This window comes from Gossypium raimondii, chromosome 6 (assembly GCF_025698545.1).
Source record: "Gossypium raimondii isolate GPD5lz chromosome 6, ASM2569854v1, whole genome shotgun sequence".
NCBI classification, from domain to species: Eukaryota; Viridiplantae; Streptophyta; class Magnoliopsida; order Malvales; family Malvaceae; genus Gossypium; species Gossypium raimondii.
In genome coordinates, this window is record NC_068570.1 from 15205671 (window position 1) to 15220002 (window position 14332).

The 14332-nt window shown below is 32.2% G+C and overlaps 2 protein-coding genes across 2 annotated transcripts; one reads left to right on the forward strand and one right to left on the reverse strand.

The window, feature by feature from the left end:
* Positions 1-1862: 1862 nt before the first annotated feature.
* Positions 1863-2971, reverse strand: LOC105774654 (ethylene-responsive transcription factor ERF017-like). The gene has a single exon (XM_012597222.2). It carries the CDS (start codon positions 2894-2896, stop codon positions 2219-2221), a length of 678 nt encoding a protein of 225 aa, XP_012452676.1. The 5' UTR covers positions 2897-2971; the 3' UTR covers positions 1863-2218.
* A 928-nt stretch (positions 2972-3899) lies between these two features.
* Positions 3900-4934, forward strand: LOC105771777 (hypothetical protein). The gene is made up of 3 exons (XM_012593170.2): positions 3900-4041; positions 4196-4336; positions 4435-4934. The coding sequence occupies exons 1-3, from the start codon at positions 3916-3918 to the stop codon at positions 4531-4533; spliced, it is 366 nt and encodes a 121-aa protein (XP_012448624.2). The 5' UTR covers positions 3900-3915; the 3' UTR covers positions 4534-4934.
* The last annotated feature ends 9398 nt before the right edge of the window (positions 4935-14332 follow it).

Consider the following 14332-nt stretch of genomic DNA (forward strand, 5'->3'; position numbering starts at 1 on the left):
ACCTTGACACGAATTCTCACAACGCAATCTTTGCCAAAGCCCGCCACGAGCTTATCTTGAACTATGCAAGGAATTAACTGAGTTGAATCTGTGTTAGAAGCTGGAAGATTTCTAGCCTTCAACTTGTGCACTGTCAAATCAAAACTAACTTGGGTCTGATTTTCATAAACACAATACCCTAACTTTTCAAAACCTGTATCCAAAAGAGAACCTCTCTTCAACGAAATGGTCATACATTTTTCCCTCCTATGACCAAGTTGACTTCGATTCCGTAATGGATAAGGGACGTCCAGTTTCACCAGTCACTATAGAACCTTCCAGAATATAAAGATTATCGGTCATTTTACCTTTTAACAAAACGAGAGCCTCACAAGACACCTTAATGTCACTCGACTCGATGTTGATTCTGCAACCTTTCGAGTCTAAAATACTTAAGGAGATGAGATTCTTTCATAAATCAGGTACATACCTAACATCTGAGAGTGTCCTAATCATCCCATCGTGCATCCTAATTTTAACAGTACCAATACGATTACCTTACTGGATGAATCGTTTCCCATGCGAATAACTCCACCTTTAACCAAACTATATGTGGAGAATCATTCTCTATTGGGACACATGTGGAAAGAACATCCTGAATCTAGAATCCACTTGGATGTAAGATCAGAGCTATCGTTCATTGACACTAATTAGAAATCATCACCGCTTTCATCAGCCAAATTAGCACCAGCTACATCTTCCTCGTTACTCTCAGCAGCCCTTTTATTTCGCAGTTTCCAACAATCTGTTTTGACGTGACCTAACTTCTTACAATAGCGACACATTGTGTCTTGTTTCTTTGATGCTACCAAAACGAAAATTTGTTTATCTGCCTTACTATCTGAACCAAACTCATTGTCGAGTTTTTCTTTACTCAACAAATGACCCTTCACATTCTCGAACGATAATTTGTCTCTGCCATAAATCAGGGTCTCCTTGAAAGACTTGTATGAATAGGATAAAGAGCACAATAATAGCACAGTCTGATCTTCATCGTCAATATTAACATTAACATTCTTTAAACCATTCAAAAGAGTAATAAATTGACTAATTTGATCTTTAAGAAGCTCACATTCGTTCATGCGAAACGTAAATAGATGTTTCAACACTAAACGGTTAGCCAGAGACTTTGTCGTATAAAGAGTTTCTAACCTTTTCCACAAGACAGATAAGGTTTTCTCCATCAATACCTCTTGCAATACCCTATTCGCGAGGCACAACTGAATTGCAGACAGAGCCTTTTCATCAAGCTCTTCTCATTCTGTCTAATCTAGATTCTCAAGGTTTTTTCTCGGTAACGGCCTTTTTCAGGTAGCTCTAAACTAGAATTGTCATCATCCGAACTTGCAGCAGATTGAAATTTGTGACACCATCGAACTTCTCAATATCAAACCTTATTGTTGCCATCTCTGAACGGGTTGATCTACGAAAATTAAACTAGCTCTGATGCCACTTATTTAAGATCAACCCGATTAAGCAACAAACAAGTAAAAATAGAGGAAGAATTTGAGAAATTGAACACACAAATTTAATGTAGAAAAATCCCTCCAAATAGGATAAAAAATCACGGGTAAAGATAATTTTACTATAATGACAAAATAACGAAGAGTATAAAATATGGAGATAAAAACTAAACCCCAAAACTCGAAAAACAAATAACCATCAAAATGTAAACACAAAATTCTCCAAAAGTGTTATGAGTTTCAATCTTTAATGGTTGTATTTTTAAGATTGTAAAAAACTTATTATTTATAGGCTAAATTTATAGGTCGATAAATTATGCTAATAAATACTAAATATAGTATACTAATAAATACTAAACCTTTTATAAAATAAATATATTTTATTTAACTTAACTTATAACCAATCTCTTATTTTATTTAACATGAATTTAGCTGTTACATGTATAAACCCACCAAGAAAAAGAATATAAAGTCGGTTTCCTACACTTGAATATACACTCTTGATTCTCCTACACTTTTGGAGGGGATTTATGAGTATACACAGGAAGATGGCACCTCCACCCTTCCTATCATTGGAATCTCATCATCTCACTGTATCTGTGGGAAAATCACCGATCCTGGCTGCTAATATTCGCCAAACGCCTTGATTTATCCCATCAAACAAATAAACACAAAAGTTAACTTTATTTGCTTTTAAAAAGAAATCTAAATTTGGCTTAAAAGTTCCAAAGAAACGATGACGGTGAAAAAGCGTTGCCACCGTTTTCATCAACATCAATCGGCGGAGGATAGAGTTCATCATCATCACCACCAGGCAAATGGCCCAAATTTGAATAAAAGCCATAATCGGACATCCCTCCATCATTGGTGTTGTTATTATCCAACATGCTCAAAAACGACCAGTCCATCATGTCTTCTTCATGATGACGACTCTCCACTTGCGTTGTCGCTCCCCCGCCCGACGAAGACGATGTATACTCTTCTGTCCCTACAATATTGTTGTTATTCCCCGGGGTTTCCAGTTCCACCCCTTTGGCGAACCTAGCTGCCACCACTTGAATTTCCGGCGGGCTAAGCGACGTCCCACCGGCGATCTCCGGTGGATTTTCAGGGAAATTGAACTTGGCATCACGGCCACGTAAACAATAAAGAGCCGCATCGAACGCCCTGGCTGCTTTTTCCGGCGAGTCGTAAGAACCTAACCAAATACGCTCACGGCTGTTGGGAAGTCGAATTTCGGACACCCATTTCCCCCATTTCCTCTTCCGTACACCCTTATACTTGGAACTACTGCTACTGCTACTGCTATTACTGCTGCAGCTGTTGGTGTTTATGTCGGAGGCATACTCTGTTTGTGATGCTGAAGAATGTGTTGTGCAGATTGGCTTCACCATCAATTGAAAGTCAATTTGTTGCAAAAAGAAAAGGTCGCTCAGATTGTTGCTAAAGGCTTCGGATAATGAAAATGGCGGCTCTTTGCGAGAATATATATAGATGGAGTGAAGACCGAAGGCAAGGTTTTGAGTATCGGTTTCGTTGAAGATCCAACCGTGTTGAACCACAATGGGAGCGGATACGTGGCAGTGTTTGGCGGGCCCGAAACCAGCTAGAAAACGCGGTAGGGACCGTAGGCGAAAACCACGTGCATGAAATTTTGTTCTTTTGCTTTTTAAAAAGAAAAATTAAAATATAACAAAATAATGAATAAAAGTAATTTTTAGTTCTTGTATTTGGTGATCTTTTTTTAATCTTAATGACTATTTCTTTTTATCCATATTAGTCTTATAATTTCGTAGTTTTCTTTATCAATTTAGTCTTTAAAGTTGGATTTTATAAAAGTGTTATGATTTGTCGCTATTAAATTATATCATATTATCACTTAAAATTTTAAGTAAATTATACTCACCTAACGATAAAAATATTTCATTTTAAGTATTTAAAAATTTACAATTGAAATTCTAATCACTCTCATTAAAATACCTTATAGAAATTTGATATGATATTTTTAAACTTTTACTTTCTATATAATTATAGTAAAATCCATGACATAATTATTTAAAATAAAATTATCATTTTAATCCTTAAAATTTAAATTTAATTTAAATGAGGTAATACTATTAAAAATTGATACTTTTATAGAACATTTTCTAAAATACCGCTGCCAAGGCATTGTCATCACCGGTGGTGGAGCTCTAGCCTGTCTCTAAAATTAAAATTCTTTATTTAAATTTTTTTATAGGCTATAAAATATAAAATTTTAAATATAAAATTGTATTTTAATTTAAAAATTAATTTAATTTTTAAAAATTTATAGAAGCGTATATTATTAAAATAATGAAATTATATTTTTATAAAAGTAAAAATATATAATTTAATTTCCGCTATGTTGCCTACCATTCTAGTCAAGTCTTCTATGAGGATGTTGCTGACTTTGCCGTTGGGCTTCTTATCGATGTTCTCCGATGAATGTCAGCCAGTGATAAGCCACGAGCTGGTGGCACTCACCCTTGAAAGCCCGCTGACAGTCGTCGCCCAAAAGGTCTCCATATGCCGTAATTTTGTCGTACCCATTCGTGCATCAGGAAACAAAATTTCTGAATTTCCTTTTGAATTATTATTTGTTACTCTGTGTCTCTTCATCTGTTTCAGCAAAAGGGCAAAATAAAATATGATTGCAACTTTACATTATGTAGGATCCCGATGGGAAATGGGAAGTTGGAGCAATGTCCACGTTGATTGACGACGTCGGAGCTGCCGCTATTTACTCCGTTGCCGACCATGTCAAAGCCTCCCTTGATTTTAACATCTCGCTTCATTCAACAGCCAGGACTCAAGTTAATCTTCCTATTTGATAAAATCTTAAGCTATTTGCTGTTGTTTCGTATTCTGGGTTTTGGTTAAAAGATGGGGAAAGTTTTAATGGGGCATGCAGGAAGAAGTGGAGATAGAGGCAAAGGTGATTGCGGAGAAGGGGAAGCTTTCACTGGTGGTGGTGGAGATTAGAAGAAAACGGAACGGGGACTATCACTGAGAACATCGTGAAGAACGCAGTTTCCCAACACCATTAGCTTCCCATCATCACTCACACAAATCCCAGCCCCCACTGTCAGCATCGATCAGTTAGAGGAAATGTTCCCATAGAAAAGGGCTTCTATCGCTGGTTGACATTCATCGGAGAACATCGATGAGAAGCCCAACGGCAAAGCCAGCAACATCCTCGGGGAAGTAGACTTGACCGGCGGTGGTAACCACAATGCCTCGACGGCGGCATTCTTGTAAATGTTCTGCAAATGTCCCAATTCTTTAATGGTTTTACCTTATTTAAATTAAATTAAAAGTTTGGATATTAAAATGATAATTTTTTATGAATAATAATAACATAGATTTTACTTTAATTACATAAAATAAAAAATAATTAATATTATAAAAATGCCATATCAAATTTTTATCAAGTATTTTAATAATGGGAATGATAAATTTGATGGGTTTAAATTGTAAATTATTTTAGTGTCTAAAATGAAAAAATTATAATTTAAGTGACTATCTATATAGTTTATCTATTTAAAAAAAGATATTTAGTTATATATATTTTAAAGATAAAATTATGATGTAATACTTTAAAAGAATCAAAGTTGAAATTAAATTTCAAAACTGGACTAAAGTAATTGAAAATGAAATTAAAATATTTTATTAAGTGGAAGAGAGAGGAAGAGGGAGTACAGCAGCAGTGAAGTGGTATTTAAAAATTAAAAATTAAAATGATTGGTTTCCACTTTCCAGTTCCACTGGATGATTTATTTTGAAAGAGATTGATTGTTGATTTGGATAAATGCTCATTTAACCCACCGGTCCTAACCTCACTGCCTATCTAGTGATTGAATATACAAATAGGAATCTTAACCTAACAGACAACATATATTTGAATATTATGAAGTCAACTTGAGTTTTATTTTATATATAATATACAACACGAAAAGTAATTCAGAATTTTTTAAACAATATTAAAAATAAAAATTATAGTCACTCTTGCATATGTATTTAAATTATTATAAAAGAGTCTATGAATCATAGTCTATTTAAAATATTTGTTGTGTAAAATTATTCAAGATTGAGATTCGTCTCTACTTAATACGTTTTTATTTTGATTTATTTCTCTTTCATTTTTTATAAATTATATAATAAAAATACGCTTAAAAACCATTTACAAATATAAATTATAACAGTAATTCAATTTTGACTTGAAGACCCTAAAAGAAAACAAAGGAATTTAAAAACTGTACTAAATGAAGTGGAGTTATGAGTGAGAGAATGTTGTTGTTACGCGTTTGTCAAGTAAGACCGGTAATCGTGGGGCAAAGTTTGCTTATAAACATTATAATAAAGCATGCTCTTTTACATTATTTAATTGGCTGTTGTTTCCTCGGTTAAAACATGTTGAAAACGAAAAGTCTTCATTATTCAGTGCTTGCATGCCATTGCCACATTCCTCTCAAACTTCAAAATTGTATAATTCAATATACTATCTTTTTTTATATATGGAGTAGGTTAATTTTGCTATTAATCCCTGAATTTTTTGAATATTGTGAATTTATTTCCTGTACTTTAATTTGATCAATTGTAGTCCTTGTACTTTTTGAACTAGTTAATTTTAGTCCATAGACTTCTCAAATTTTAAAATCTTAATCATAACTTAAATAGTAACAATTAAATTTGTTTGGTTAAATTCAACTATTAGTCTTGTACTATACATTCATTTCTAGATCTATTCCATATTCTTGAATTGGATCATTTTAAGTCCCTATACTTTTCAAGTTTTAAAATTCCAGTTTTGATGCAAATGACAGTTGTTAATCCATTAACTGGATTTTTAGAAATAGTATGTGAAATTAAAAAAAAAATAGTATGGCACTATAAGTATGATAATATGTTTGTCGCATTAGATTTTGAAAATACTTGAACTTAATGAATTTAACAGCTATCGTTTGGTGAGGACTGAAAGTTTAATATTTGAAAAGTACAGGGACTAAAAATGACCAAATTATAGTACAAGGACTAAATCCACAACTTTTGCAAAGTATATGGCCTAATAGCAAAATGTAACCTGAAGAATATTAGTTATCGAAGGGAAGATTGTAATTTATACTACTATTTAAACCTTTAACTGAGTTGGTGTCACGAGTCAACCAGAGACCAACTCGATTAGGGAAATTATAAAAATGTCCTTCTATTAAGATACAAATGTTGATCTTAATCAGTCTTTTGACTTTATGGCCAAGATTGTTACCAATGTCATTTTTCCCACTTGGCCAAAGGAAACTAAACTCCAAGCACCCCCCTTGGAGCCTACTTATGCTGGCATGTTTACCATTGCAACCAATAAATGAATTCCTAACAATTAGAGGAATACAATTACCAAGAAGATGGCCACATTTCTGAGGAAAACCTACGATGCAATTCAGTTCAACTTAAGGAAGATTATCTTCCAAGAAATCATCAAACATGCTGAGAGAGTATACCTCTAAGCTATGTCTTCCTTTCCATTCTCTAATTTTTTAGATTCTCTATACACATATAATGCCACTGAAAAATATGAGAAGAAACTTATAAAATTGAATTTCTTGTACAAGTGACGAGAAGGAAAGTATACAAAGGCAAATCCATGAACTGTGCCTATTGACGAAGTTGGTTTGGGAGAAGCAATGCTTGTCCCAGTTGACACTGACACGAGCACTCCTAGCCATCTTACAGCCTTTGAGTAAAGAATGTTGCAACATCTTAATGTTGAGATTTCTTTTTAGGAAACAACCATTTAGTAACTTCAAGCCAATGCATGTCTAGCTAAGTCCTTGAGGAATGATTTGTTAGCCAAGCAAGTTAGCAGCTCTTTGGCAGAATTGTTGAACAAAAAAAGGGAGTGGAGCTTGGAGCTGTTTTGTTTTTTGCTAATTCTTTTTAATTTTTTTATCTAGGAATGCTCTTGATGAAACCTTTTTCGATTTAGCTTGTTTAATATGATTTGAAGTAATTTGATTGTTAATGTGTTATCTCTTTAAAAGCATTAATGGTTGAGTTGCTTGATTATGTTAGTAGTTAAGACTAATTGATTAAAGGGGAGTTACTAAGGGAAACATTTGTTTCATTTGTTGTATACTTCTCATGTTATGGTTTCATTTAAAAATTTACTAAAATAGGAGATTGTTGAGGCAATTTATGAGCAGTGCCAAGGAGCAATTCTCATTGGTGTCTAGCACTATTCAACTCATAAACTTGCCATTTTTAGAGTTGGAAAATGTTGGCAACAAAATCCTTGGTATTTGATCTTTCCTAATACTTTGGTCAAGTGCAAGCTTACCTATTATATCAAAATTACTTATAGCAACATATTCTAAAGATTGGTTTAGATTGGATCAAGGAAATCGACTTTCTTACTTTGAAGAGATTGGATCGGATCAGGTAAAACATATCCTGAAGATTCAAACTTATTGTGGTCTCATTAAAGATATTCTATATGCTAGTTGTCCTACTATCTATTTGGGATGATTGATTGTAATTGAGATAGTATGTTAGCAAGTCTTGATTCCTTATAAATTGAGGAGACTTGTATAGGTGATGTACTAATCTGAAAGTAGTTATTCTTTTTCATTGAGGAACACTTCTTGTGAGGGCATTGAGTGTAAAATCAAGACAAGTACTTAGTTTTTAGCTTAAGTTTTCAAGGGGAAGCTTAAATGAGAGTTGTCTAGATCTTAGGTGGAATAGTGAAATCCTAATATGATGAGTGTTAGTGTTTGTAATCATTTATTGTATGAGGTGATAAGATAGTGGATTATCATTCTGGGAAAGGTCGTCTATATCTAGTGGAAACTTAACTATGTAAACATATCGAGTGTTTATTGTTTTCCTTTTTGTTCATCACCAGTGCTTGAAGCAATTTGCACTACTCTTAAGCACCACTTCTGGCACTACTTGGCTTTGCTTGTAAATATTGCATTCAGTATTCATTGCTAACTTACACATTAAATGAAAGTTTGTATATGATCATATTATATGAATCATCATGGTTGGTTTGAAAAAAAAACATAAGCTAAATGGATGTTGTATATGATTGCATATTTTTATAATCTATATTATAAAAGTTGGACTAGAAATGAAAAAGTCATATGCATTTTCAAGGTTAATTTTTCTATTTAAAGTAAAATAGTGGAAAACATTGACTTACATAATAAGATCATTATTTTGGTATGAAATCTTCTAGTGATAATATATAACATGATAATAATATTTAAAATAAAGAACATACTATGCATATTTATGATAGTGCACATGATTTATGCATATTTATAATGATCCACGCGATTTTTTTATATATGGCTTAGATATGATCTATAATTTCATGGCTTTATAAAAAATTTGAGATATAGTGAAAATTGAAATATATTTTGGAAGCCATGAATAAATGACCTCGTGAGTATGAAAATAACAATATAAAGCTATTTGACCCATTTAAGTGATGAGCATGGTTTTTATTATAGTTATAAAGCGACTAATAATGTCCATGGTAAAGGGTGTATAAATGTGATAAAGAATGTAAAAATGAGTGATATTATAGTCAAAAGATTAGAAATGATAGTCTTCTAATGTATATGTTTTGTTGAGAAAAGGTTGAAGTTATTTGATAATTCATATATATATTATTTTAAGGTCATATATTAACTATTAAAAGAAGCTATAAAATAACAAATATTTGATCTTGTTTCAACAATGGATTTAAGGCTGTTTACAACAATTTACTAGGTGAAAATGACATATCATTTATGGTATCATATATTTGGTAATTATGAAACTAATATTTTGGATATAAATAAATAAAATAGACAAATATGAAACTGTCATGATCGAAAAATTAGAGTGATCACTATAAATTAATAATAGTTCAAAGGATATCCATGATTGCACTATTTAGAAATTAATGAATTATCAAACATGATAGTGGTGGAATTTTCAACATACAAATATAAAGTTTCCCCATGTGGTATAAATTATTAACATAGCTATGTTAGAATTTAAAAATTGAAAGATGCGGTACAAACCTGTTATATTCAAGTCACCCATGAAGGAAACTCAACTCAACACTTAATATAATGTCAAGTATTGAGTTCAATGAGACAAAGTACATAATCAATATGTGATTGCTAATTGACCGCCTTCGGATGTACTAACGTCTAAAGTGTGAATACTGTAATAAAATATCGAAGTACAAGGTTGTATCCGCAACTATATAGGTCAAGTTGAAATATAGTTCTTCAACAGAGTAGGTGAGTACTCTGAGGATCATACCCAAGGGAGGCGAGTGCTAGATCAATTCTAACCTAAACACTAAAAGATCTTATTAGTACTTTAAATTAGTTATAGTGCGAAAATATAAAATAAATTAGTTTTAGGGTTTTTATAATAATAAAACAAAATATCATAAAAAAAATAAACTCCAAGAGATAGAAAAGGAGAATGAATCAAATCTTGATTATGGGATTAGCTCGCTTCGGTAATCCCCGTCAATTGTCATTTCGGGTTCCTCGTCAATCAACTAGCCACTACCCCAGCATAATCTTCTGATCTTTCACTAACATAACGAGTCACTAATGACTATTTATCTTCTGACCTCACAGTTTAAACTTAGGATGAAAGAATTCACGGATGGGTCATACAAATTCTGGGTTAATTTCCACCTTGGCGACTTCTTAAGGTTACCAGGCATAGGGTTTGTTTCACGTTATTCCTTTCCCAAAGAGTTAATCTATTGAGTAACCCTACAAAACAGTCAATAGATCATACCTCTACTCGCTAATCCCTCTATGAGAGATTAGTTACTCATGGTTTTCATAGACAATATAGAATGAATATAAAGAGAAAGCATGCTAATTAAATTGATAGTATAGAATATATGAAAGAGCCTCATTGTATTGAGATTAACTACGAATCCACAAAGTTTGAATGCTTTCCACAACTCAGATCTCTTGATAACAATGGAGAACAACTGAAATAAATTATAAAACCTAAAAACGAAAGAAAAGCTAAACTAAATTTACTAAAGAAACTCTAGGTTAAGTAAATTATGTCCATAACATGTGCCAAAGGATCCTATTTATAGATTGTAGGTGGTCGTCGTCCTTAACCCTTGGTTAACTGATGTCCTCGAGCTTTAAGTTTGATTGTGCAGACTAAAATGCCATTGTTTCGTTTTAATTCCAATTTTAAAGTTGATGTCATGACACACCAGGACATGTATCGTGACATAACAGTCAATGTACTCCTCTTAGGATATCTTCAGGGCTGTGTCGCAACACCCTCAGGCTGTGTCGTGACATCGAAGGCAGTCTTGAGATTTCTCCATTGTACTCCCTATATTGTGACATCGAACATCCCGTGTTGCGACATAATGACCAATATTGGTTTGGCACACCTTTTAACGGTCTCCTACATAATCACAAAGTGTGTTAGCTCACCTTTAAGCCTTATTCGACCCCTAAAGTTAATAAAAGACTCAATTTGCACATTTTATGGAATATAAATAAAACTAAGAAAACTTAACTCAAACATAATGAAAATGCTTATATTCAAGCTCCTTAAATACGAAAACTAGTTTAATCTGCTACACCGAATTACAGCAGATCAAACTCCCCTACACTTAAGTCACTACTTGTCCTTAAGCAATATAAACAAAAATAGGAATAAAAGCAACGACACTTGAGCAAAGATCATACAAGTATTGACTTCGGAGCATATGACTTTGGCATTTCAGGCTTACTAACAACTTTAATATGATGAGTAATTGACTTACCACTTTTGATCACAAACATATAAGTTCAGTATGTTACAAAATACACAAGTATTAAGGGTCTCACCTGCAGGGATCCATTAATGAATCATACAAGTACTTTAATTATCTGAGAAAAATACAAATAGTCATTTATGCGTATGTTTAGTATGATGTCCGTTCATGTATAAAGATATTAGGGTCACATAGGACTTTTTGTCTTGTAACGTTCTGAGGCTTAGGACAGGTATGAAATTCAAATATAGTAAGCATCAAGAGGGTTAAAAACATGAAAATAGTTTGGCACATCGTATTGATCCCTATTCATCCCCCTTAGTGACCCTTACCCACTCACTGCCTTATTTTTCCTTCTCTCACCTTCCTTATCTCTCTATATATAGGAAGTCATAGCATGACATAGTAACTATGGCTAGCCTTACGAGTTTTTGTGCACTAATAAATGAGTTTTTCTTTCATTTGTGACTTTTCTATTTTTCAATACATCTCACTCATAAATGCTTTTTCGTTGGTTTAAGACTTTTTCTACTCGTACTAATTTTTTTTTTGGATTTTTCTTTTTATTTCACACATTAGGCTACCTTATAATTCCTATATCACACCAATCTTTCCTATTTCACTCTATTTTTACAAACTTCATCGTGATGTATCTACTTAATCCTCAATACGTATGGCCAGACGTCTATAGTCGTGCAGTGCAAGACCAAAGAAAAAGCGCAAATACAAATTAACGTTTTCAAGCTTGGGGTTTGTAATGAGGTTCATTAAGAAGTGTCAACGGGCTCAAAAATTGGCACTAAAGGTAAAATACAAATAGGTAAGCCTTTTTACTCTATATGTGTTTCAAACAATGCCTTAGGTCATCCCTAAATATCTCAATATGCACAAATTTAATCAACCAAACAAACTCAAATTCAACCATTTATCATTCATACTAGCATGCTCGTTTCCTTATATTTTCTATATCATTTGGTACAGTTGATTGCTTAATACCTATTTATAGTGTAACATATAAAACTTAGTAGTCTAATAATAAAAAAATTAAGATAACCTATCATCATGCCAAATTTATTTGTAAACACAAGTAACCTATGTACATGTTCCTAACCAATGACTTGTATTTATACAAGCTCAAGCACACCGAAGACAAGAAAAAATCAAAGAAAAATGTAGAAATTGAAAATAAATAAGTTTTTTTATGACCCTCCACACTTTAGTTGACACATTTTCCTCAATGCGTAACCCATAAAAGGATAAGGAAAGAAGTTACCCGATTGATCGTGGTCGCTCCAACTACTAATGGTGGTTTTTTCTTCCTTTGATCCTTTAAAGCTCGAATTGTTTGTCTCTCTTTTGTGTTGGGTTCCTACGTAGAAAACTTAAACAAAATGTAACAGAACTAAAAAATCTACTTATTAATCATACTCCTATAAAGTCTAAATCATAATTATCCAAAAATTAATACAAGTCTTCCCAAAAATAAAAATGTTCAGTCATCCTATTCAAAATCCATCTCCTCACTTCCATCATACTTCTCATCCTCCTCTCTTTCTTTCCCCTCTTTTTCTTGTTTCATATTTGTTGGCCCAAACATGTTGGGTGTATAATTGGAGACCCATATGTGGTTTTACCTAGCAAATTCTTAAAAATTTATTCATATCTATGTCTCAAAATTATTTCAAATCAGTTTTCTCAATAAAATCGTTTTCATAGTATGGAACATTATAAAAGTCACAAATCATTCGAGGGGTTACTCGCACTTCTTTCCCTCGCACAGGTACTATATCCCACATATGGCTTTTAGTATTTCTAAACTCCTAGTCCCATAAGGATGCATAAAGCTCTTGAACAACAAAGACTACAATATTATCTTTCGAGATCATCTAAAATCGCTCTCACCTATGATATCTTACTAAAGGTCATATTTCCTTACATAAAATCATCGACGGATCAAATCCCCTTTCTTGGATAAAGGTTTTTCATTGTAGTTCAGTAAAATATTTTCCAATATTCGGGTTTACAAATGGGCCATACCAATTTTGGGTTGATTTCCACTTTAATGACTTCTCGGGGTTGTCAGGCTTAGGGTTTGTTTCACGTTCTTCCTTTTCCAAACAGCTGGTTCGTTAAGTAACCTTACAAAACAGTCAATAGATCATACCTCCACTCACTAATCCCTCTATGAGGGATAATATTTTCTATCAGAAAATATTGTCAGCCATGGGAAGATTAGGGATTTCAGTGGGGGAAATTTGGGTAAAATGGCGCGATTTTTAAAAGTAAAATGATTTTTGCATTGCTTACCTTTTGCGGCGTTTTTCATAAAAACACCACAAAAAATCATTTCATTTTGAACAAAACGATGATGTTTTGCTCTATTAAAAATCTTTTATTTTGTCTGTTAAAAATTATTAGTTAAGAGATTTTATAAAACATTTATTATTATTTTTTATAAATTGAATTTTTATAAAAAAACCAAGTACTCTCAAAATAAATATCGTATATTTTAATAAGAAAAAATGATTAAATAGTCGTAATTAATTATTAAGTTAGAATTATCCAATGTAAGCAATTAATCTCTCACATATCAAATTTTAATTAAAGATTGAGACGTTAATCATGATTTTATATTATTCATTTTCGATCTAACCTCCATTTTGTTAGAGATATTCTTCCTAACTAAAATATAACTATTTTGCTAGATGTTCGATGTGGAATGATTTTAGTTTTTGTATTTCATTTTATTTGTTATAATTTAGTCCTATCCAAAATAGATAGTTACATATCTATATCAATTTGTTACAATATTAATTTATTTATTTATCAATTTTTAAAATCTAATATTTAATTATATCAAATGGTTAATTTAGATTAAATATTTTTAAATATAAAACATTAATTAATTGTATAAAATTTCATCATTTAACAAATCTAAAGTAAACCTTAAATCCTAAACCATTTAATATATATAAAATTGATCTATTATCTCTTAAATAAT